This window comes from Lampris incognitus, chromosome 7 (genome assembly GCF_029633865.1).
Source record: "Lampris incognitus isolate fLamInc1 chromosome 7, fLamInc1.hap2, whole genome shotgun sequence".
NCBI classification, from domain to species: Eukaryota; Metazoa; Chordata; class Actinopteri; order Lampriformes; family Lampridae; genus Lampris; species Lampris incognitus.
In genome coordinates this window covers 7,662,598-7,688,529 of record NC_079217.1, presented here as the reverse complement: position 1 = coordinate 7,688,529, position 25,932 = coordinate 7,662,598, and the positions used below count along the sequence as shown (strand labels likewise).

Here is a 25,932-nt window from a genome sequence, read left to right as displayed (position 1 = left end):
TCTACTGACCTTCATGGGCGAGAAGTTCACAGCCTCTTGGATGAGAAAGAAAAATGCACGACGGTGAACCAAAATCAGTGCCAAAACCATGTCTGGCCGAGCCGATCGAAGCCACCATATCTCTACTCGTGGGGGAAGAAGGAAAAACCAAAACTGGAAAGACTCTCAAACTGGGTAGAAATGTGTCGACACTGCATTGTCATCTTTTTCTCTTTTTTTTCATTGGTTAGTTTGTTTGTTTCGTGATCTTTCTCAGAATGTTCAGGTTAGTCGGCTCCTAGTACACAGTGCTTCCGGGGGGGACCTGGTACATGAGCTAGCCGCAGCGCACACAGACAAACACCATGCCGTATAAACCTCCTCCGACAGACAGCTGCAACGAAAAGGATCTGGTGGCATACATGGACAAATCCAACAAGCGTGAGGAGGAAAGGAAAACAAATCATAATCATAATCATAACACCAACTAAAGAAATAGAACAAGGCACAAAATTGTCTTTAAAATAATTAAACTGTACAGCGTAGGCCCCAGCAGTCCGGGGGAAGGTCGGGCCGGAGACTTGAACCCTCACCAGTCCGTCGCCTCTCCACTCTTCCTCCTCCTCCTCCTCCTCCTCCTCTCTCGTCTCTCCCTCCCTTCACCTCACAAGACCCATTCTCCTTTACAGACCCCCCCCCCACCATCCCCCGCTCGCCAATATCAATTCCATTCCACCACCCCCCCCCTTCCCTATTCTCCTTAACCGCTCTCATGCCCACTCAGAATTAGACATGGCGCGCCTACAGGACCCTTCTCTCTCTCCCTCCCTCACTCCTGGCCTCTCCATATTAAATGTAGTACTCCTTCTTCTCATCCGTGTTGTTGTGTCCCCCCTCCGCATTAATGATGGCCGTGTCCGCGTCCGCCGCATCGTCTGCCCCTTTGGCTTCGTGCGTGAAGTAGGTGCCTGTGCAGGAGGGAGGGGGGGAAGGAGGCGGGGTGGGTTAAATTAGCAATGCCCCCGCCTAGCCCCCATGCACTCATAATCCCATGGCCCTCCATTTGTAACACAAAACACAAAAAAAAATCCCTTGAACTCCCTAAGATGTGTTCATGATCAAGTGTGATTGCAACCGCTTGTCCCTTTACCTTTGTGTCTGGCGAAGTATCGACCGAGGACGATGAGAGCACAGAGGATGGCGAACATCACCACGGCAACCACTCCTCCGATGACAGCGTGGTCAATTTTCTGCGGTGCCCCCTCGCCGGCTCTGGAGTCTGAAAACAAGACAATAACAGTAAATAATTTCATGATCAGTAAAACCCTCTCAGCTAGTCACAGAGCTAATATCGTCACGCCGAGACCGCCGGGTGCACAGGAATCCGTCTTCGTCGCCGGACTAAGACAGTGGCAATAAAGTAAATTGGTTTACTTTGCAAACCTTCCCAAAGAATGACCTAACCACGGAGACACACTATGTTTAGTGAGGTATTCGGTGGAAAGATGTCAGCATCCGTTGTTGACCGCTTAAATAATGCAGCGATGCAACGCGAGCTCTGTTTCCTGTGCTGGTCCGACGAGAACACAAGAGCTGAAAAGTGAGTTGTGTTTTTTGTCGTGAGTGTTGAGTGTTGTTGCGAGTGACCGAAAAATACTTTTGAGGGCATTCACACCATCTGTGAGCAGGCGCACTTGTTTCACATCTGCTTTAAGCCACCGCTAGTCCTTCAGCTTGACACTGTCTTGAATGAGGCCTTATGTGCAGGTGAACAGCGCTCATGAAGTGTTTTGATTTGGGTTTTTTTTTTTTTGCCCATCCGGTTTCATTTCTAACTGAGGTTGAAAGCGATGAATACACAGTATGAGGCTGATCCTGTAGCATATGAAACTCAAATATGTACACTCTGCAGGCCTGGATGCAGCCTACGCAAACTGGCATTGGACCTATTGTGGCTATGAATACACCATACTATATCGCACAGTAAGATTTGTAGTTTAGAGTGTCCGGGTAGCGTAGGGGTCTATTCCGTTGCCTACTAACACGGGGATCGCTGGTTCGAATCCCCGTGTTACCTCCGGCTTGGTAGGGCGTCCCTACAGACACAATTGGCTGTGTTTGCGGGTGGGAAGCCGGATGTGGGTATGTGTCCGTGTCACTGCACTAGCGCCTCCTCTGCTCAGTCGGGGTGCCTGTTCACGTGGGAGGGGGAACTGGGGGGGGGATAGCGTGATTCTCCCACGCGCTACACCCCCCTGGCAAAACTCCTCACTGTCAGGTGAAAAGAAGCGGCTGGCGACTCCACATGTATCGGAGGAGGCATGTGGTAGTCTGCAGCCCTCTCTGGATCGGCAGAGGGGGGTGAAGCAGCGGCCGGGATGGCTCGGAAAATCGGGTAATTGGCCAAGTACAGTTGGGGAGAAATACATTGTAATTGAGTGGAAGGATAGCCAGATAATGGATATATAACTAAACAAGTGACTGAGCTTATGTTGTTCCTAATTGTGATTGCCGTTTGGTTTTGGGGGTAGGTTCAACGACCCACCCAAGCACCCCTTTGGCTACGCCCATGTATTGTATCTCACAAACTATGTGCGTTGATCACAGAAAGGGGGAATCAGTTCATGTTTGCATTGGATTTCTACAACAAACCACAGCCTAATAGAGCGGAGGGTTGCAAACCATACGGAGCTGTTTTGTTAAAAATGATTTGTGGCGCCGTAGCTTAAATTCATGGCCCACAAACTCTGTTAAACCCAAAACCTGCCAACCACCATCACCAATCTAAAAAAAAAAAAAACCCAAAAAATGGGAGAACAAAACAAAACAAAATACTGAGACTGAAGAGGTCACTTAGATGAGCGATGAAATGGTTCTGTCAGTAAACGTTGTGCCCAGATGAACTGATTCAACTTTCTGATAGAACAATACTGCGTATCTCCAACAGAGACAGCAAATATTTAAATGCTGCCTATCGTCGGGGCAGACATGATGTGATGGGTAAAATGTCCGTCTGAGCAAAGGAGTGACTTTGAAGAATGCTCCAACACAGATATATTACAATGGTACACCAGGTATCGCCCGCAATTTAAGCGAGAGCTCACACACTGTAAAATACGTTGTGATTTAGGGGGCCATTTCTGGAAGTTATAGAGCTCAATCATCAGAAACAGACACAAGTCTGGAGATAAATTGGACCACAATGTCCCCCTGCAGGGAAATGCAATGCAGTCTCAGGTGTCAGAGAGCATCACTGTCTCCCATTTAGCCCAGATTTATCTGTGCACCACGAAAGGACAAGGCAAATTCTGAAGACTTTAAATTTCCAGTCTCAGAATAGTTCACAGGCATTTATCAGTAGTCTATATCTGGACACGTTTGGATTGATGGACGAGTGGAGGTCGAGAGAATGACGGCGCTGTTCTTTGCTGCATGAGCGAGCAGCTCAATTTTCCATCTGTCTCTGTAGTCATGCTATGAACTTGAATGATTTTTGAGAAGAAAAAAAAAAAAAAGAGGAGACGATGAAGAGAGAGTGCAGAATTCCTCGAGATGCGAGGGCATAATAAGTTAGCTTGAGCAATCTCAGGCATGCGACACGCCGACATCTTGATCAATAACAAAACCTCACACAGGTCACTTTCGGTTAACGTGAAAAACGTCTTGGGAGTGGGACTACGGCGAAACTGTAATTAATGAGAGAAAGTTGTGCATTTCAGCTCCGCGCGCTCAAAATAACATGGGGGGGGGGGGAGAAAGAAGGGAAATCGTCACCTTTTGCTTCGTGTCCGACTAAGTGGGAGCAGAGCGGGACGGTGCGGGCACGGGCGCTGACTGTTTATGCTATGAGGGGAGGTCTGACGGCATGGCACGTTCCCGACAGGAGAGAGGGAAAGGGCCCATCCTGCATGCTAATGAACACAAACCCGCTAAAAACGGACCGCGGCGGAAGAGCCGCCCGTCTCCTCCTCCATCCCTCATCCGGCACCTCTCCTGCCCTCACCTTGCTCCTCCCCGTCTTCCATTTGACACATCCACAAGGAGGCATGCGGGGGTCTTGGCCGTTCCCACACACTGAGGGAGCTGGCTTTGCTTTTCTTTCTTTCCCCCACACGGTTAGAAATCTTGCCCAAGGAGAGCAGCATTTGTGAGGTATCGCTGAGATTTCAGCAGGAAACTATAAATCCTGCAAGAGGCGGTGAGACAAAGACCTATATGGAGCAGGGTTGCATCATCATGCTGCTTGTAGTACTGAGAAGTAATGATGGCGCCAAATAATAATAATAATAATAATAAAAACAAGAAAAATACTCACCTTAGAGAGGGTGATGGTGCCAAATAATAATAATCAATCTGTCACTTCTGTTTCAGTGAATTTGTCAGTGAACATTGCTGTTCAAACTGTGGTTCCTGGCCCATAAGTAGGTCGAAGCAACGGGGTCAGGTGGGTTGTGGGATGTCTGCAATGAACAGATTTTCATTGTAGACATCCCACAACCCCCCCCCCCCAAAAAAGAAAGACAACATTTATTTTCATGCAATTTGGGTCAATGCAAACATTGCATTGATTTAATCGAATTCCAAACTACAACGTTTTAATGTTGACGTGCCGTAGTCTGTATCACGTGACCATGACACTGAAAAGCGGAATAGTGCAGTGACACACAATAGAGAGAGGATTGTTAATCGTCTCACTTTTTGACAGGTAATGAGAATTTATCGCGTATTTTACAGCAATAAAAAAAAATTTGGTGGTCCTCGGTCCAAAAGTACACATCTCCACAGGTAGGCCACAGCATGGAAGAAGCTTTTTAACAATTCACTTTGGAGGAGGTGGTGAGAGAAGATAAAAATTTGGCTTCTGGGATCGATAAAGTCATGATTAATACTCGTCCTTCCTTCCTGGGTCGCTCCACTGGCAGATCGTCGACCTAAGACTTCCCCCGGAGTTGAGGGTCGATTACACTCAGCGGTCCACCCACTTCAAAACTGTCACCTGTGTGTTCACCGTACAGCTGAGAACAAGTACTTAGAATAAAAAAAACAAACAAAAAAAAACAACCCACCAAATAACACGCAATATCACCGCGGCGGTGTGTGTTGCCTTGCTCTCCAGATAAACAGAATATGATCACGTCTGTAATGTGGATAGTCCTCAAACACACCTCTGCTCGCTGCTCAGGAGTGCTGACATGTCTACACCCGCGTCCTGACAGGATGTGCCAAGCCATGGGGATTTATGGGGGAATAAAGAGGATTTGCAACTGACGCCTGTGTCTGCACAGCAGTGAAATCTGCTCCGCCGAGTGGCGAGGCCACATGCTTTACAGCCCCCCCCCCTCCCCCGTTTCTACCTCGGTGCTGGAGTAACTAATTGTAACGGCGGTCATTAACAGTACAGCCCATCAACCCTTCTGACAGGCTGGGGATTACTGCCTTGTGTTTGCTGGTTAAGTGGCTTATTGGTTTCTGGCTTTTTTTTCTTTCTTTCTTGGTACCGTCTTTTATTAATACTGTACAGACTTGCACAGCACAAAACAAATCACACAAACACACATGGCTTCATGCAAAAACACACCGGGGTAATACTTGATGATGATATGGTAATTGTAATAACACTAAAACTCAAATGAGCGGTGCTTTTATTTGGATTACTGAAACTACTACTGTTACAGTACTCTTACTAATCCTATGACTGCTGCAATAATAATGAAAATAATATTACCATTATTCTTAATACCAGTGATATTTGCAATTCATATATATAAAACATATAACATACTTTTGCAATAACAAAGCTTAATCGATTGCTTTATAAAGAAACATAAAACGTGGCATAATAAACTCACATTAACACAGAAAAACACGCTGAACTTTATCGAAGCAGTTACACGGATGTAATTGGAGCAATGACTCTTTTGCATTGAGGGAGCAAAAGGAATTGGTTTTAAAACTGACCCTTTTCAGGGCAGAGTGAAAGTTACTGCAGTCTGTTCAAGGATTGATTGTCAATAGCCAATTTACACTGCACCGAACCGCCAGCGTCACAGTCATTTTCCCCTATTGTTTGGAAAGGAAAAGCACGTAAACCTGCACAGGAAGTCTCCCTCAAATCGTTCTTATTATTCTTGCCGGACCAACCCTCAATGTGATTTTCTGCAGAATAACAATAATAGTGAAGAAAAAAAACCCCACCCAAGTCCAGTTAATGCCACTGAACCGAATTTAAAACTCTCCTTTTCTAAGTAGCAATCCAGAGACCTTTGTAATAACCCCGAACCGACACATGGGAAGGTACACACACAGCTGCAGGCTCCTGCAGATTTACCAGAAGTGGTCGAACGTAAAACGCGAGTAAGGCCCTGGACATGATTGATAAAATGACCGTGACCCTGGGCTTCTTCTTCGTTGGTATATTTGCTGCAATCTTGACAGGAAAATTTAGAGATAAACAAAATTCTCTTAACACAAAAAGCCAGCGGGACCTAGATCCACTTTATACCGGCCCCCTTTCCAGCATGCTCACCGGGGGATAGGGAGGAAAGAGGTAAAAAAAAAAAGAAGGTTGACAGACAGATATAAATCTCCGCCTTATTCTAAAAACCCCGCCAAAAAGCAGTGGGTAACATGCCACACAGGCTGCACTTATCTGCTGAGAACAACAAGGACAAAGTAAAAGAGCCTCGGTGACGGCATGACAGCTGAAGTCACATGCCAAACGAGAGTGAACGTGAGGAAGCACTCACCATCCTCTCTTCCAAAGCCATCCCGTGAAATAAACAATATTGCCGTGGTGGAACGCTCCCTTTAAACATGCTGGGCTCGCATTAGAGGCCCGTTCCCCGGAGACCAATTAAAACGGCCCACTTTAACACATTAAAACGTGCGTCGCCATTCTTTTGCGATGTTTTATGCCTTTAATAACCGCTAAAGAGGAGGTAAAACGTGCGGACCAAAACAAAACCCAACCGCGTTTCGACAAGGAGCCGCTGTAAACAACCCTTTAGGATAACCCAATTAGTATTTCTAAATGATTCTTTAATTCTTCTAATGACAAACTTCGGCGGGATGGTGATAGCTACATGTGAGGGTTTAAAAAAAGAAATCCTGTTGATGTTCAAAGATCACTGATGGTGAATATCAATTGGCTCAGGACGTTTTTTTTTGTTTTGTTTTGTTTGTCCCCCGCTGGATTCGATCGAGCTGGCGAGGTAAGGCCTAAATCCCAAATGCAAAAACAGCAAGTGGTGGAAATCTGCCAAGGTTTAACATCTACCATGCTGAAGGAACAGGACACAAAAGCCTCTACGATTCTTCTGCTCATGGCAAACATGCCATGAATTTAGCCTTTAAATAACATCTGGCACCGACTCACACGGCTCTACCGACCCGGCGGATGCTGGGAGAGACGGCGGCACGTCGCTCACATGTCTCCAGGCGTGGTGAGGAAGGACAGCTTTTGGTTCAAAGCATAGGCGTTTCTAGCCCATTTTTGGGGCTGCTGCAGCACCCCTAAATTGAACCCCAGCACCCCTAAAATTTAAGAGATTTTTTTATTTTTTATTTTTTACTGTATGTCCATGTTTAATAAGCTGAAGAAATGTCAAAACCATATCCAGTATATGGTTTAAACGTAATATTTTAACAACAAAAATACAGCACCCCCCCATGCTTCGAAAATGGTTTGATCCACCCCACCCCTCCCACCTGTCCTTTTTTGACGGGCGCCGCCTTAGCACTTCATCTGCAGAGAGCGATGCGCATACGAGTATGAGGTGTAACATACAGTAGAGAAATCTGCAGCAGATTCCCAGACGCAGCACAGATACCATTCAGACTAATTAAGCCAAAACAGCTCCGTGCTGTCATACATCCAATTTAAGAAACATCAAACATGTGCCTTTATTTAGCATGTCAAACTGGCTCGCCTTAGCTATGTATTTCTGGAAATTAACTGCAAAATATTAATAGATTAACTTAATGTTACCGAAGTAACATTAAACAAAGTGGCTAGAAAGGTAGCTAACGCTAGTTGCCAGTGGGGATGTAACTTTGAGAGTATTTCCACAGAGAATCGTAACGTAACCGCTTTACTGACACGACTTCACGTTCCCAAAACCCTTGCGTTACCTGGTTCTACGGAGTCTACGGAGCGACAATAAAGGGAATTTCTGAGAGTGCATGACACTTTTGAGAAAGCTTGATCCATTCTTGCAGAGGTATACACCCCCATCAAACACCACATACCTCTCGTGCAGCAGTCAGAATGAGATGATTGAATGTTGTTCACAAGAGGTAACTGCAACTATTGTTAGTGAGATGAGGGAATCAAAGCTGTATGCCATTATGGCTGATGAGGCCAGAGATGGAAAGAAGGAACAGTTGGCACTCTGTGTGAGGTATGTCTGTGGACCATGGCGTTAAAGAGAGGTTTCTAGCCCTTACAGAAATGCCACAGTTTGATGCTGCCTCAATAACCGCTGCAGTTGAGAATCAATTGCAAGAGAAGGGAATTGATCAGTTGAAATGTGTAGCACAGACCTACGATGGGGCAGCTGTCATGAGCGGGGCAGTTGGGGGTGTGCAAGCCCATTTTCAAAAGCAGCACCCTGAGGCGATATATGTGCATTGCTATGCACATGAGTTGAATCTCGTCTTATGTCACACATGCAGAGCTGTTTCAGAAGCCACAGAGCTCTTCAACATGCTGGAAAGTCTCCATTCTTTCTTTAGTGTTTCACTTGTGAACCATCATAAGTTTGTTGACACTCAAAAGAAGTTAGGAGTGGAGCGAAGTGAACTTGTGCAGTTGTCAAACACACGCTGGGCATGCCAGCTTCGCTCAGTGACAGCAGTGCTTGACAATTTCCCTGCCATCATTGAGTGTCTCTCCACTATCAACTCACCTATGGCAGTGGGATTGAAGGCAAAACTCAGTAAATTCTCCTCAGTCTATTTGCTGATTGTTTTCCAGGATCGCCTGTCTGTAACAGCAGGTTTACACAGATACCTACAGAAGGAGACCATTGATATTGCCCAAGCAGTGACATACAAAGATGCAGTGATTGACACTCTGAAGCAGAAACGCAGTGATGCCACTGCTGCAGATCTTCATGCAAGAACAAAGGCTATATGTGAGGCAAACCAGATACCAGTCTTGGAGCAGTCTTCTGGACAGAGGCGTAAGACAAAGAGAATGGATGGATTTGTTCTTGAGTCACCTTGCGGGGCAGGTCGTGAAGTCTGTGGTTCTTCCGAGTCAGAAGAAGTCAAAAGGAAATTGTTGTTTCCTTGTCTGGACAGAATGATCTCTGAACTTGAGAAGCGTTTTTCTGGTGTGAATCAGGACTTGCTTAATGGAATTCAGGCATGCAGTCCAACCTCAGATCACTTCTTGTCTGAGCCTCATTTGTCAGCACTGGCACTGCATTACCATATTGAACTTAAGTCAGAGGAAGTGATGGTTGCCAAAAACTTTGTGATGCGCAAGAGTGAGGGTGGTGCCATTCAAGACATGCTGACAGTGTACAATCTCCTGGATTATGACATGTTCCCTTCACTGAAAGCTGTTATTCAGGTTGCCTTGACAATACCAGTTAGCAGCTGTAGCTGTGAGAGGTGTTTTAGGGCCTTGCGTCGGCTCCATACCTGGCTGAGGAGGACCACGGGTCAAAGCAGACTCCAGCACCTGGCTGTGATGTCAATTAATAAAGAGATGCTTGAGAGGGTCGAACACCAAACAGTAATCGACAGATTTGCCACCCTCAAGGTGAGGCGACACAGATTAAAGTAGAAGGAATCATCTGCAGAGTATCCATACAAAGATGATTACATACATTGTGCCTTAGGCAGGGTTGCCTCTCTTTTATTATTTTATTATTATTAGTATCATTATTATTTGGTAGATTTAAAGCACTTTTCTTTTTTGAGAAGTTGATTTTTATTTATGTATTTGTATTATATAATACAGACAAGAAGGAAAAAGGCAGAGACAAACATTGAAAAAGTCAATTTCTGTTAATGTGTTTTACATGTTATGCATTGCATTTCAAATAAAAGTCCAAAAATAAGACTAAGGCCCATTTTTGGTATTTTTGGTACTCACTATAGGGGGCTGTTTTACTCCAGAAACATACATATATACTGTTTATGGGGATGTGTATTTGTATATGTATATGTTGAGGAGCTGCTGTATCAAAATGAGTTGTCTTCCTCCAGAACTTAGTAAATTTGTCCATACATAGGTTCAGGGATAAAGTCTGCTTTTCTATGTTATATATTTCTTTCATGATTCCAATCCATTCCTCTTTTGCTGTAGCTCAGCATTTACATAATTTATCTTAGATTTGTTGGTTTAGTCACAGTGTTTCCTCTACCCAAAATGTGTTATGCTTTTCTTTCACAAATGTGGGAATGATGGTCCAAAATTGCGTTAAAATGTACATAACAGGGAAATTTATCTTGCCTGACCGGCCAGCACTCTAGGTGCTCAGCACCCCTAAAGCTCTGATCCTAGAATCGCCCCTGGTTCAAAGCTCAGGGAGGACGACTTGAAGAGGGAAGGGATGTGCTGCCGTCATGAGGGCTGACGAGGCAAACGTATGGGGAGCAACATCATGGTCGATACGGTGCACAGAGAGCTGCTACGACTCACTGCGATCACAGGGTCAAAACGCAAGATGCACAGAGCAGGATGCAAACTACGAAACTATGTGATTCTTTTTTTCTTACCAGGTTTCTTCACCAGTTTTGCCATGCTCATTTCCCACTTATTTCCTATTGCAATGAACTGTGTTGTGCATGCGTTGTCGAATTAAAATCTCATGGGTTTAACAAGGTTGATTCGTCACTCATGCCCTATGCCTCCGATCACAGTTCAAACGTGGTGGCACGACAGCAAACTGACCACAATCGAAGAATTTCCTTAGTACTGCGTGGCTTTTGCACTCGACTGACCCGCTTCTTATTTGCAAGGAAATTATTGGACGCATTGTCCTTTTTAAGCGTTGTCTCTGTGGCACAGATCCGTTGATATAGAGCAAGTATGTGTGTGTGTGTGTGTGTGTGTGTGTGTGTGTATATATATAGCGTTTTTTTCCGAAACCGTCAGTGGTGTTGAGTGCTCGACTAATGAGGAGCGGAATATCATTTTTTCCTGTATCTGTGTTGATATATATATCTTTATATATATATACACTACCGTTCAAAAGTTTGGGATCACCCAAACAATTTTGTGTTTTCCATGAAAAGTCACACTTATTCACCACCATATGTTGTGAAATGAATAGAAAATAGAGTCAAGACATTGACAAGGTTAGAAATAATGATTTGTATTTGAAATAAGATTTTTTTTACATCAAACTTTGCTTTCGTCAAAGAATCCTCCATTTCCAGCAATTACAGCATTGCAGACCTTTGGCATTCTAGCTGTTAATTCGTTGAGGTAATCTGGAGAAATTGCACCCCACGCTTCCAGAAGCAGCTCCCACAAGTTGGATTGGTTGGATGGGCACTTCTTTGAGCAGATTGAGTTTCTGGAGCATCACATTTGTGGGGTCAATTAAACGCTCAAAATGGCCAGAAAAAGAGAACTTTCATCTGAAACTCGACAGTCTATTCTTGTTCTTAGAAATGAAGGCTATTCCATGCGAGAAATTGCTAAGAAATTGAAGATTTCCTACACCGGTGTGTACTACTCCCTTCAGAGGACAGCACAAACAGGCTCTAACCAGAGTAGAAAAAGAAGTGGGAGGCCGCGTTGCACAACTGAGCAAGAAGATAAGTACATTAGAGTCTCTAGTTTGAGAAACAGACGCCTCACAGGTCCCCAACTGGCATCTTCATTAAATAGTACCTGTTAGAGCCTGTTTGTGCTGTCCTCTGAAGGGAGTAGTACACACCGGTGTAGGAAATCTTCAATTTCTTAGCAATTTCTCGCATGGAATAGCCTTCATTTCTAAGAACAAGAATAGACTGTCGAGTTTCAGATGAAAGTTCTCTTTTTCTGGCCATTTTGAGCGTTTAATTGACCCCACAAATGTGATGCTCCAGAAACTCAATCTGCTCAAAGAAGTGCCCATCCAACCAATCCAACTTGTGGGAGCTGCTTCTGGAAGCGTGGGGTGCAATTTCTCCAGATTACCTCAACAAATTAACAGCTAGAATGCCAAAGGTCTGCAATGCTGTAATTGCTGCAAATGGAGGATTCTTTGACGAAAGCAAAGTTTGATGTAAAAAAAATCTTATTTCAAATATAAATCATTATTTCTAACCTTGTCAATGTCTTGACTCTATTTTCTATTCATTTCACAACATATGGTGGTGAATAAGTGTGACTTTTCATGGAAAACACAAAATTGTTTGGGTGATCCCAAACTTTTGAACGGTAGTGTACATATAAAATCCAATGATTCAAGTAAATTCTTTGAGAGTACAAGCCTGCAACTGTCAATAAAGTTACAAGGTGTAACTATTGACAGCTGTCAATAAAGTTAATGGTGTACAACAAAGCTAAGACAGCTAATGGTGTAACTTTATTGACAGCTGATGATTGCTTATGGCATGAAACAGGCTTGTACTGTCTCATAAAGAATTTACTTGACTCACTGGATTATTTTGCTGCTTATTTGTTGAGCACTTTGCCTACTGTTGAGTGTTTCTTTTAACAAAGTTATATATATATATATATTTTTTTTTTCTTTCTTTTTCTGATCACCAATGACATGCAAACCTTCTTTGAGGCACGACCTCCAATGCAACAAGTGAGCTCTGCGCCACAGTTCATACCCTGACATAAGGTACCCATGGTACATAAGATAGATGGTAGTAGGTAGTTCTATCTCCATTTTGCTGTGGATTCAACGCCACAGCTCCACTCCCTCCTGTCCACCCCCATGCACACATTCCTCCAACTGCCATATGGCCACCCACTCATAATTAATGTAGTTTGGACTACCTGATTTTATCTGAAACTACCTGCATGTGTACTGTGCAATACGTGAAAGGGATTTATCAGGAGAACTGGTTTAATAGGTTGAACAAGTGGGCAATAAAGGCCGTATCGTTAAGTTTAAAGTGTGCACCATTAAGGCAAGAGTCACAGGCTCACCTCTATGCAGATGTGCTCACAAAGTTATTTTTAAAAGGGCTTTGCATTTTTGGCAGGACAGCGATGAAGACGAGAGAAGTGTCACCTATACAGTTTCCGCTGATCATGAGGCAGTAGGGTTCTTACCTGAAGAAGAACATGTTACCCTGCTACCTGCAGTCACAAATGGTGTTGATTGAGCTCAACTTTCAGGTGTTAAAGACCAGAACCGGCTTCTGAATTGCATAAAATGGAGTTCCTGTGGGTACTATATGTCAATGAACCCTTTATTCTAGGTGTGAAGAAACACGTGGGATTCAAATTCAAACCAAAATTGGAAAACGAACATTTTAAGATTTTCAAACAAAATGTATTATTTAAATCATCAAGCATTGTTTACTGTCTCTTTGTACTGCCAAAAATTCTAGGTCCATCCATCCATTATCTGAACCGCTGATCCTGCTCTCAGGGTCGCGGGGATGCTGGAGCCTATCCCAGCAGTCATTGGGCGGCAGGCGGGGAGACACCCTGGACAGGCCGCCAGGCCATCACAGGGCCCACACACACACACACACACACACGCACACACACACACACACACACACACACACACACACACACACACACACACACACATTCATACTTAGGGACAATTTAGTGTGGCCGAGTCACCTGGCCTACGTCTTTGGGCTGTGGGAGGAAACCGGATCCCCCGGAGGAAACCCACGCAGACACAGGGAGAACATGCAAACTCCACACAGAGGACGACCCGGGATGACCCACCAAGGTTGAACTACCCCGGGGCTCAAACCCAGGACCTTCTTGCTGTGAGGCGACCGCACTTACAAGGATAAAATGCGGTTTTTCAATCGCTCTTTTTAAAAGAGCTCCCCCTAGTTCAGCTTCTCAGCCAAACTTTTTTGCTGACATTCATGGCGTCATCAGACACCCATTTACTTCCAGCCAATCAGATCAAACCATCAAAATGCAAAACCCTGCCCATCCTTAGGGCCAACCCTTACTTGTATTCAGTGCTGCCGCTACAAACACGCACATCACGTGCTGCGCGTAGTGCACTAAGTGTCAGAGGGGGCACCCAAACAACCTAATGATCATCAGAATAACCATAATGATAATTATTTAAACTTAGGATGAAGAACAACTAAAGTAGGCAAATTGCTCAAAACAATAAAGCTAATTAAGGTGTGCACCCCCCCCCATCTCCCTGTGGTTTGCACCTGCCCTGATGTCACAAACCGAACCATGATGGTAGCGCTGCTGTGAAACTTTCGGAAAGAATGACCCCAAAAAGGTGACAGGAGTCGAGGGCAGAGAAGGGAAAAAAGAAGAAACTGCGGGATGACGCTCGTGCATCGCTTGCAGCGCTGTTTCTACTACCACTATTACTGCTACTACTACCACTACCACTATTAGTACTACTACTACTTCTACTTTCGGCTGCTAATTCTTAAAATCTTGGAAAATTCGCTTAAAGCATGTAGCGTAGGCATGCATAACATTGACGGAAGGAAACATCTTGAGCCAGCTAGCCAATGTTACTGTTAGCAAGTTAAAGATCTTATAATGTTAGCTGCAAGCTATAGATCTTAGACTTTCAGGCAGTTCTGTTAAGAAAGAAGAAAACCACTTTAGAGCTATTATATATTAGAGCTATTTATTTGTGTACATAGTTGCTGCTGAATGCAATTGCACATATTTTATCTTGACGCATGCTCAATAATTCAGGTAAGGAAATCCCAGGAAGTTGAATCACTTCATCTAGACACAACGTTTAGTGGGAGAAACGTTTCATCGCTCATCTAAGTGACCTCTTCAGTCTCAGCTGTCTGCAGGTGTCCCCACCCTTATAAACAATACAGTGGCACAACGACCGCAACCTAAAATCAGTTTCACATGCAGATTGCTGCGACCGTTAACTAGAGTTACAATGGCCATGTGTGCTATTCACAGAGGATTGGGGAACAGTTGCAATCACAGCATTGTAAGATGGTGACAGATATGGTTGTTCCCTCTTTACATAGATGGTCTCTTTGACTCCCCGTTTGAACCAGCGTTCCTCCCTATCAAGGATGTGCACATCCTCATCCTTGAAAGAGTGGCCACGGGCCTGTACATCGGGGAAACCAAACAGACACTGGCGAAGAGGTTGGCACAACACAGAAGAGCTACAGCATCGGGCCAGGACTCCACAGTCTACACCATCTACAGGCCAGTGAATTAAGTTGATTTTATTTGTGCAGTTATAAGAAACAGTTACACAACAGTTATAACAAGTGAATTAACAAATGAAATAGTTGGTTCTTTAAGTCTGATGAACTGAACTAATCAAAAAGAATCTGGATTGCCTGGTACTACCACTACCTCCCTCTCTGTCTCCACCCCCTGCTCTTCCTGGAGCATGCTATAAGTGGTCAGATAGAGCACACTCTGTGTCATGGGTTGTGCTGTCAATTCTCCCATCTTTTCACAGCATCTGCGGGGAAGCAAAACAAATAGTTCCTTAACCACAGCGTTGTCGCACACTAAAACACAATTATTTTTTAACAAGCACGTCAAAATACACGTATATATTAAGGGCAAAAGTAACAGCGAGGGCAGGAGAGTGGTGAAGAAGAGACTGCAGGCAGGGTGGAGTGGGCGGAGAAGAGTGTCAGGAGTGATTTGTGACAGAAGGGTACCAGCAAGAGTTAAAGGGAAGGTTTACGAGATGGTTGTGAGACCAGCTATGTTATATGGTTTGGAGACAGTGGCACTGATGAAAAGACAGGAGGTGGAGCTGGAGGTGGCAGAGTTGAAGATGACAAGATTTCCATGAAGAAGGACAGGATTAGGAACGAGTATATTAGAGGGACAGCTCAGGTTGGACAGTTTGGAGACAAAGCAAGAGAGGCAAGATTGAGATGGTTTGGACATGTGTGGAGGAGAGATGCTGGGTATGTTGGGAGAAGGATGCTGAATATGGAGCTGCCAGGGAAGAGGAGAGGAAGAAGGCCAAAGAGGAGGTTTATGGATGAGGTGAGGGAGGACATGCAGGTGGCTGGTGTGACAGAGGAAGATGCAGAGGACAGGAAGAGATGGAAATGGATGATCCGCTGTGGCGACCCCTCACAGGAGCAGCCGAAAGTAGTAGTAGTAGTAGTAGTAGTAGTAGTAGATATTAAGGGCAAAAGACGACAGAGGTAGCCATATCAGAATGCCTAACCATAAATAATGGTAATGCATCATTATAATGTTTGTTACCTGACAAAAAAAGCAGGCAGTCACTGGACTCCAACAACTCCAGTGTGTATTTTCGGAGCAATGGGCCTTTGGAGCAGTGGGCTTTTGTTTTCCGGATAACCGGCTGTCGGACTAATGGGCTTTTGGTCCAATGGGACATTTTTCGGACTATTGGGGTTTCGGAATAATCAGTCGTCGGACCAGTGAGCAGCCCCCTCCATGCTGCGAGTGCTAGCTAGTTAGCATGTAGCAGCGGTGGCTAACCATGTAACATGGAGAGCCATGTGTATGCTGGTTTTCATTCCAGTCCGACTCCATTTCACTGACACATTCTTCCTCTTTGGTTGGAGGGTTGCTAATCAGTGAAATCACCTGGTGTGGAAGTCCGGCTGGAATGACAATCTGCATACACATGGCTCTCCGTGGCACATGGTTAGCCGCTCCTGGCATATAGCATTAGCTTGGCCATGCTGGCCTAACGTTAGCTAGCAAGCAAGCTAGAAAAACATGCACTTGCGGCCACAGAACACGTCACGCAAGCTAAGTGCCACTTTTTACAACTCTGAAAGTTATATATAATTCATTTAGGATAAAAATTGTTTTAAAAATGAAGTTCATAATGTTTAAATATGTTAAAAATATATATGGAGGGATAAAACAGAGACGTCTTAATCTTTACAGTTAAAAGGTTAATTTATGCAAATGAGCATAGTTTGCTTAATATGTACAGGACCAAGCACGTGTAATCAGTCTAACAGCCTAACTTGATTAGCCGCATTATGTAAATCTTGTTTTCCTTTGTTTTAATTGGCCTGTTCTGAAACGATAGCCAACCCAGATTCCATTCTCAGGTAGAGGGGCGGGGCTTGGTTGTAACTGTGAGGTCTGATGCGTTGGAGAACGGGAAAAAAGCGAATGGTCACCGTCGAGGGAACGGGGCAGATTGTTCGAGAGCAAAATGTGTTCCTAACTTAGTGGTTGACGAACAGTTATTGGATTTTTGTGATCTGCAAGAGGTAAATATGAGATTGTGTATTGCTTTTCATACTGTGACTACATGTTACGGGATTAGAACGCATTGTGTTGCTAATCGCGAGTAGCCGTTAGCATTAGAATAATAGCAGTTAGCTTCGCATTGTGTCGCTAATCGCGAGTAGCCGTTAGCATTAGCATAATAGCCGTTAGCTTCGCATTGTGTCGCTAATCGCGAGTAGCCGTTAGCATTAGCATAATAGCCGTTAGCTTCGCATTGCGTCGCTAATCGCGAGTAGCCAATAGTATTAGCATAATAGCCGTTAGCTCAGCTTTGAAGAATTGGTTAAGACGAGCTGTTACTAGCTCGCCACGAAATAGTGTACAGACTTGTTGCCTTGCTGATTTATCTGATTCAGGAGACGGATGACGTGTGGCTGTAAGAGAGGACAGCTCCGTTGGACCGCTTTGCAGGACTGTTTTCTGTCGGTGTGCCATTTGACTGCCGCTGCTGATTTCTTCCTTCGCTGCTATGCCCGGTCGCCCATCACCCAGTTTCCCCTCGTCTGCCCCCCTCTAAATGTCCCCTGGATCTGTGAGTACTGAGCACGTGCTTTTTTACTTTGCTTGTGTGAGTGAAACGGCCACTACAGTTTCTAGTCCTCTACCCTCCCAAGCCACGACTCAGGCCTGCAACAGGGGTTTGGTTTACACGTGGGTTGACCATAGGTTGCAGAGAGTGTGTGTGTGTGAGTGTGGGCCTATGACCGATGTTATTTGATATCATTTTGTGTTCATTCATATTTGTGACGTAGTCCTGTTTGTCTTTATTGGTGAATGTGATTTTGAGAAATTCTGTTTTATATAAATGAATAGCCTACCATAATTTGGCACGACATTTAAAGTAACCTTGTTGTGTCATAGCTCATAGGTAATTCATGTTTAATGACTGTTGAAATAATAGATAAAAATCATGGACGAGAGACAAAGCCAAAATCTAAGTGATATATCTTTATTATACATTGTACATTTATTTGGAGGCACCGCCGGTTATTTTAGTTTAAAATAGAGTAGCATTAAAAGTTTAAAAGCATACGGGTAATAGTGCCATTTAGTTTGAAACCGTACCCAGGCCCCGTCCACAGTACTACTACAAATAGCAGATTTTTACATAGCTACATGGGACGGGTGTTACATATGGACAATCATTCTATAACGCTTCATATACAAAGACAACTTCTAGGGTGCATAAGTATAAACGTAAATATAATCTGACCATTCAGTTGAAGGAATTCAGGAGTTGGTCAGTAAAAGATTGAGCAAAGTTGGAAAATGCTAGGCATGCACAGTAGATTGAAATTCTTTGGAGGGACAATAATTCTATGTAACTTTATATCACTTATTATGCAAACATAACTTTCAGGTTGCATATAAAAGTACTATGTAACACTCTAAGGGTATGAATTTATGCTCAGTAACCAAGGCATATGAGTTTAAATACTTGGAATCGACTGTCCAAAGTAACGGGGACTGCAGAAGAGAGGTGACGAAGAGAGTGCAGGCAGGGTGGAGTGGGTAAAGAGTGTCAGGAGTGATTTGTGACAGAAGGGTACCAGCAAGAGTTAAAGGGAAGGTTTACATGATGGTTGTGAGACCAGCTATGTTATATGGTTTGGAGACAGTGGCACTGATGAAAAGACAGGAGGTGGAGCTGGAGGTGGCAGAGTTGAAGATGCTAAAATTTTCATTGGGAGTGATGAAGAAGGACAGGATTAGGAACGAGTATATTAGAGGGACAGCTCAGGTTGGACAGTTTGGAGACAAAGCAAGAGAGGTAAGATTGAGATGGTTTGGACATGTGTGGAGGAGAGATGCTGGTGTATTGGGAGAAGGATGCTGAATATGGAGCTGCCAGGGAAGAGGGAAAGAAGAAAGTCAAAGAGGAGGTTTATGGATGTGGTGTGAGAGGACATACAGGTAGTTGGTGTGACAGAGAAAGATGCAGAGAACAGGAAGAAAAGGAAACGGATGATCTGCTGTGGCGACCCCTAACGGGAGCAGCCGAAAGTAGTAGTAGTAGTTCTGTGGTTTAGGTGCAACCTGCATGTTATTTCAACCTGTTCCACATGAGCGGTTGTGCCATAAACCTGCCGTTAACCCCTGGTTCGATGAAATATTTGCAGGGAAGGGGTGGTTTGTCGGTACGTTTGATCACCGTATAAGGGGAGATACGTACGCCTGGCAGAGATCCACACTCTACTGAGTGCACTCCTCTTTTTTAGTAGTGTAATATATACTGTTATTGTATAGCTCTGGTTTTCTTATTTGTAACATAGATAATGAAGTATATATATATTTGGGTGGGGGGGGGAGTCACCAGACAGCAATTACGCTCAGGGCGCCCAAATAGCCAACAGCGGCCCCACTTGTACCTGTCACTCAAAGGTCAGCTCATAAATATCAATGAGGACTGGATCACTCCCTTGCAGTTCTTGAGACAAGTGAGAACAGTTTTGGAAATGGTATATAAAATCCACAATATCAGTCATTTACATATAAAAAATATTGCTGAATATTTTGTTGTATCTGTTGGATCATGACTCCTTGAACATAAAAAAATCACTTTGAACAACAAAAAAAACAGTTTTTTGAACTTAAATGTGCTTACCACTTGTTCCATGGGCCTCTCTCCATCACAGGGTGGGTAAAATGAATGACCAATTTTGTCCATGGTTGCCTAGAAACAAGGGGTGGCTCAACTTCCCCACCGGCTCAAATCACCCCGCTCTCCCCTACCTTGTTCAACATTTTTCGACATGAAAAGTTCAGTCTGATTACTGATTTCTGTCCGACTTCAACGATGCGCACTGCGAGTCTTCAGCATCACTTATTCCTCCATACCCCCCCCCCCCATTCCTCTTGACATGTCGGGGGCTGAAGGGGTTACTAGAAGCTTACCCAGGATATGAAGACCCTGCCTTGGATCATCTCTAAGCATCTGACTATCTGAAGCGTTATCTCTGCAGACCTCCTTTAAATTCCCTTAGAGCTAGGGAATCAGGGTAAATTTACCCCCCCCCCCCCACACACACACACACAAAAGAGGGAAAGAAAAATATGATTGCGGGCATACACACAGAACATTACTTGTACTCTTCAGTGTGTGATGCCAGCACCCGCACGATCCTGCACAGTAAATTAAGTGTTTTTCCATTTTACGATGAGCAGCAAGGTTGTGATGTTTGCTTCATCACGTTGTAAGAGCAGTCGACGATTTTGTCGACTCTCCTGAGGAAAGCGCTTGTAAATAGCACCTGACAATAGGTTCATCATTGATTTGAGGAGGGGGGCAAAAAAAAGGCTATCGACATTTCTATCGGGAACATGGAGTCTCTGAATGGGGTTGCTGAGACTGAAGGTCGCCAAATATCTGTTAACCTTTGCTTCAAACAGGGTTTTGCATGAAAGCTGTAACTAAACGTGGTTTACAATGGCACATCGATCACAAAACTTGTGAATTTTTGAGGGAATAGAATAAAAAAGCAGCACTGGAACGCGGTTAGAAACTCTCGACCACTTGAAAGAAACGCTGTTATAAAACAGCAGTGACTCATCTCTCCGAGAGGTCCGCGGGGGCTCTGCATCTTTTCAGGCGCTTGAAAGGCCTGACAACGTGAACTCATCTGAAATTTTCCGAACATCTTCTTTATTCCGACTCAGCAGATAAAACCGCGTGGAAGACAAACAACTGGGAGATTCAGTGCCTTACTGTGGCATTTGCTCGCCCTCAGCACAAAACCCTATTTAGGCCTTGAACCGCTGCCGCTCGCCTGTTGCTAGGCTACACCAAGGGAGGGGGGCGGGGGTGGTGGTGTTGTAGTGTGGCGGCGGTGGTGAGACGCTTATCAGAGAGGAGAGAACGTAGCAGTGCGTGAAAGCGTCATATTTTGGAAATTAAATGCTGTATTCTGTGCCGACAATGAGCCACGGGGAGAAGGAGGCAGCGAAGTAACAACTTTTTCAGAGCCCCCCCCACATGACCACGCCAAGGACCCCGTCGCTTGTGTGAATTTAACTTGAAAGCTCGCTTTCCTTTCACTCCGTCGGAGGATACGCTTCATAGTTACACAGTGAGGCGCCCGGGTCTGGGGCGGAGCCTCTTCGGAAAAGATTGCACGCTATTTCAAACCAGGATTAAACACGTCACGATTAAAATGGGGCTCCTGAAAAAAAAAAGAAGCGCTAAAACCTCTGTTTGTGTCGCCGGTGACAGTTACTTCCTGGTTGGAATGACTTAATAATAAGATGACGGGCATCCTTTGTGGGGGAGCGGGGAGCGCCACACTGCCGTTATGCTGCTTAATGTGGAGCAAAGTGACCTAATGCAAGCCAGCTTTACATTGCCCCTGTGACAGGGTATTAAGAAGGGTGGTAAAATGCAAAAAAAAAAAAAAGGAAAAAAAAAGAAGCTCAATTACATCCTCCCAGCATGTTCTGCATAAACCACGGTAAATCCCTTTTTAAGCCTGTCTTTTGGAAATTACCAAGGAGCTGCAGTGTAAAAACACTGAGGAGACACCGTCACTTAAAGTCTGAGGTGAAAAAGTGCCGAAATATATAACGCAGAGAGACTTGCCTGCATGACATCCTGTTTGACTTTGTTACACCCGGATGAAGAAGGAGAAGAAGAAGAAGGAGGAGGAGAAGAAGAAGAATTTGATATAAAAATGCCACAGCATCCCTGCACTGGCTGCGTGTGGGCCACTCCATTCCCGCAACGCTGCTGACACTAAACCCCGCGCCCCGAGGGTGAAAATATCAGCATAATTGACAGTATTATTGTGCACATAAACAACCGGACATAATATCCCAGTCATTCAGCAGGGAAGTGCTATGTAGGAGTGCACGCTCGCCGTGAGAGCAGGATTAATAAAAATGTACCGAACCTTGGGAGTCTCACAAACAAGAGCTGAGGGAGCAGCCATGTCCAAGGCTGCTCAATCTATCCTCCCAAATTATTTGGTTTCAGGACTCAGTCTCACACGTGTACCAGGCCTTTCTGGTGGCTCCATGCGCCTACCACACTGGTGGCTATGTGTATATATGAGTGTGTGTGTGTGTGTGTGTGTGTTTCTTGTTACATTCATTTTCTATATCCACTTAATCCACAGGGTTGGAAGCTAACGTAGGCGTTCCCAGCAGGCATTGGGCGCAAGACAGATGAACGAATGAATGAACGAATGGCATGGCTGAATGAATAGAGCGATGAAGCTATCCTCCGAGTGTGCTCACGTTTCACATCCACCATTTCAGCGACAATACCGCTCATTCATAACGACAGCCTACCTCCCCAAAAATGCTTGCATAACAATTAAAAATATTTGCGTCTTTGACGCTGCTGTTGATGAACCGATCTCTTCTATAAAGATTTGGGGTTTCTTTTTTTTTTTGTATAGAAAATGTCACATTTCTGACATATCCAAATGTCAACTCCCACGGCTACCTCGTCATCTGTCTAGCTTTGGTGGTGCTTTTGAAAAGTTTTTTTTTTCCCCATGTGAAAAATTGAATATATTACCGAAACTCAACAAACTCATTGTAACGGCGAGCTGAATGAAGACATAAAACACTCGCAGAAGGCTGGCGTGCTGTTATACAGCTGTAAATGAACCGCTTCTCGTTCAGTTCGTACGGCTTTGCGAAAATAGTTATTGATGTTTTGAGCCTGCTCAGATGTGATGTGACTGGCGTCTGTGGCGGCCATGTAAAGGGCGTTATAATATGATGGACGGGGCCGGTTGAGATACGGCTGCAGATGCTGATAAGATAGCCGGGACGGCAAAGCAAGAGTCCTCCGTGTTTTCTCGGATCAAACTTGTGACTGGAAAGGGCCGTGACAGGTGTCTCTGACAGGCCGGCGCTCGCTGTCCACAATGTCGCCTATCAGCGGGGCTATCTGATTAAAAGTGGCCGTCTGCAGTCTCGTATAACCTTACATGCAATCTCTCTCTTTCCCCCCCCTCCCCCCTTCTCTCTTTCCCTTTCTGATCGCAAGATTGCATGTACGCTCAGACCCTTGTACACCTTGTCACACACACACACATGCCATATCTCTCTCTCTCTCTCTCTCTCACACACATACACACAGATGGTTGGTGAGAGGGACAGTAGTTGGGGGCATACAGTACCTTGCATGTTGTCTGGGTTGGTGGTGGGTGTGGGGGTAGTAGTGGGAGCATCTAGATGGAAAAAAATAAAAAAAATAAACATGTATAAGAAATAAAGGAAGACAAGAGTGAAGAAAGAGGCAAAAAGTAATTGAAGATGAGGACCGAGCGCAGTCTGTCTCAGTTGCGGTCAGCGCTAACGCTTCCAACAGAAATAAATGGCAGGTTAGCTTTAGCCGTTTGCGTCATTCTGCCCGTACTTGCTTTACCGGGATACCTGGCTTTTTATCACTGCTCACTGTTTCAGTCCGGTGTGCGGGAGGAATATGTGAGCATGTGTGTAACTCCCGGTAATGATTGTCATGGAGATGAATTGCCGTGTTTCGTGATTTCTCACAATAATTAAGTCAAAACAACACGTTAAACAGTTGTGGTGGCGCTCCCCTGCAGCACTGTGCAGGGCTCTAAGCCGCATGGTCTTCTTCACAGTGTGTTGATTAGACCTGTCAATAACTCAATAACCCCCCCCCCCCACTCCTCCCATCACACACATACACACACACACACACACATACATCACCCCAACAAAATAATAAGAAACACAAAATGTGGGCCATCTAGGTATCTTACGGTTACTAAGTGGGTTGAAAGCTTCCTCACCAGGGGAAAATATGCCTGTCTCTGGTGCAGGGGGAAGATAGCACGACCCCTTGCTGGGGAGAGTAGCAGCAGGGGAAATTGGCTGGCTGTCTCCGTGCCTTTACTGTCTACGCTCCATCAAAAGGCAGCAATGGGGGACCACACACTTCCAAACTAATGATAAAACATCAAGGGCGGCATAATGCTGCCGTCGGCGATGGAGTATATGGGGGGCGGGGGGGGGGTTGGCGGTGGGAGGGGCATATCAGGCTATGAGGAACAGATTCTTCTCTGACAATATTTTGAAGAGGGGGTTGTGGTGGTGGGTGGGTGGGTGGGGTGAGGTGGGGGGGGTCAATTTCTTTCCCTGTGACCGAAGGCAGTCTGATAGCTGAAATGTCAGTGTCTGGGAGAGGGAAATTGCCCATTCAGGGAAGAGGGTCTTCACAAAGGCTGGGATGGGATGTGGCACGTATAATAGCCAGGCGAACAAGAATTCTCCATGGGCAATTTCCAGGCCTGGATGACGGCGGGCTCAGCATTATGAGAGCTGAAATATGAGTGTATTTTGTCGCTGGCATATTTTCGGGGAGCATTTGTATCTGTGGGGGAATGTCTTATGAAAAAAGTTTAACCGCAGAATAAATCAATGTGGGAAAAATTGTTTAGCCATGCCTGCTTAAACTAGACCGCCGATAGCCGTGGCAGGGTTTCGGTTTTCTCAGGTTTTCTTTTGTTTGTGTGCTCTCGCTCGGTTCAGAGTTCTTCACAGGCCGCCTTTGCCGAGATTCTCTTTGAAAACTGGATGAAATGCCTTTAAAATGAGGTTATTCAGTAAGATCGTCAAGAGACTGTTTCCTGCCATTGAGCTAATTAATTCATGCCGTCTATTATTCATTCACATGCTAATGCTTCACAAGTTGGCTCCTCACTTTGGTGCACCATTGATAAAATCAGTTCAATTCACAAGAACACATTTTCATGACGGTCTTTCATAAGAACCAGGCGGACATGGCCCCTATCTGATCACATTATTCACCTCTTCGGAGCGATTCCAGCAATGTTTGACTTCGTGACCACAGCACATTTCTGGGTCAGAGTGTAAACTGCAGAGTAAACCGTGAAGCCGAAGGCAGCACCGTTCTCCTGCCAGGGGGACAGACTGTGGGAGTCAGAGCACCAGGTCAACACTGTCCAGACAGGACCTGGTTTCCACCCACACCCGACATCACCTAAGGGGGCACCATTCACAGACTGCCTGCAAAAAAACCCACCCACGCCGACAGTGTACTGACGAGCCTCTCCCTCCGCCTTCACCTGGCGTCGTCCTATGCGTGCAACACAAACAGCATTACGTCTGACATGGATTCACATCGACCTCACAAACCTGTTGTCAGGTTGCGAAAAGGTCATTTCTCCTCTCGAAATAGTAAGGGCTCGAGGGGCTCTGGCACGGTTAGCGGTGGTAGCATGACTGAGGCAAACCGATGGGTGAAATCCTATATAACAATGATGCTGTTGAGGAATTACTCACCATCTTTTTTTTTGGGGGGGGGATCCCCCCCCTTTTCTCCCCAGTTGTATCCGGCCAATTACCCGCACTCTTCCAAGCTGTTCCAGTTGCTGCTCCACCCCCTCTGCCGATCCGGGGAGGGCTGCAGACTACCACATGCTTCCTCCAATACATGTGGAGTCGCCAGCCGCTTCTTTTCACCTGACAGTGAGGAGTTTCACCAGGGGGACGTAGCGTGTGGGAGGATCACGCTATTTCCCCCCCGAATAGGCGCCCCGACCGACCAGAGGAGGCGCTAGTGCAGCGACCAGGACACACACCCACATCCGGCTTCC

The 25,932-nt window shown here is 45.1% G+C and overlaps 1 protein-coding gene across 1 annotated transcript in view; it reads right to left on the bottom strand.

The window, feature by feature from the left end:
• Positions 1-821: 821 nt before the first annotated feature.
• The window catches only part of cadm1b (cell adhesion molecule 1b), a 224,176-nt gene continuing 199,065 nt past the window's right edge, over positions 822-25,932 (bottom strand). Inside the window, exons 9-11 of the mRNA XM_056283760.1 lie at positions 23,467-23,517; positions 1,130-1,258; positions 822-947 (exon numbers count right to left, since the gene is read on the bottom strand). Coding sequence (XP_056139735.1) covers positions 829-947; positions 1,130-1,258; positions 23,467-23,517 — 299 coding nt within the window. The 3' untranslated portion in view covers positions 822-828. The remainder of the gene's footprint in view (positions 948-1,129; positions 1,259-23,466; positions 23,518-25,932) is intronic.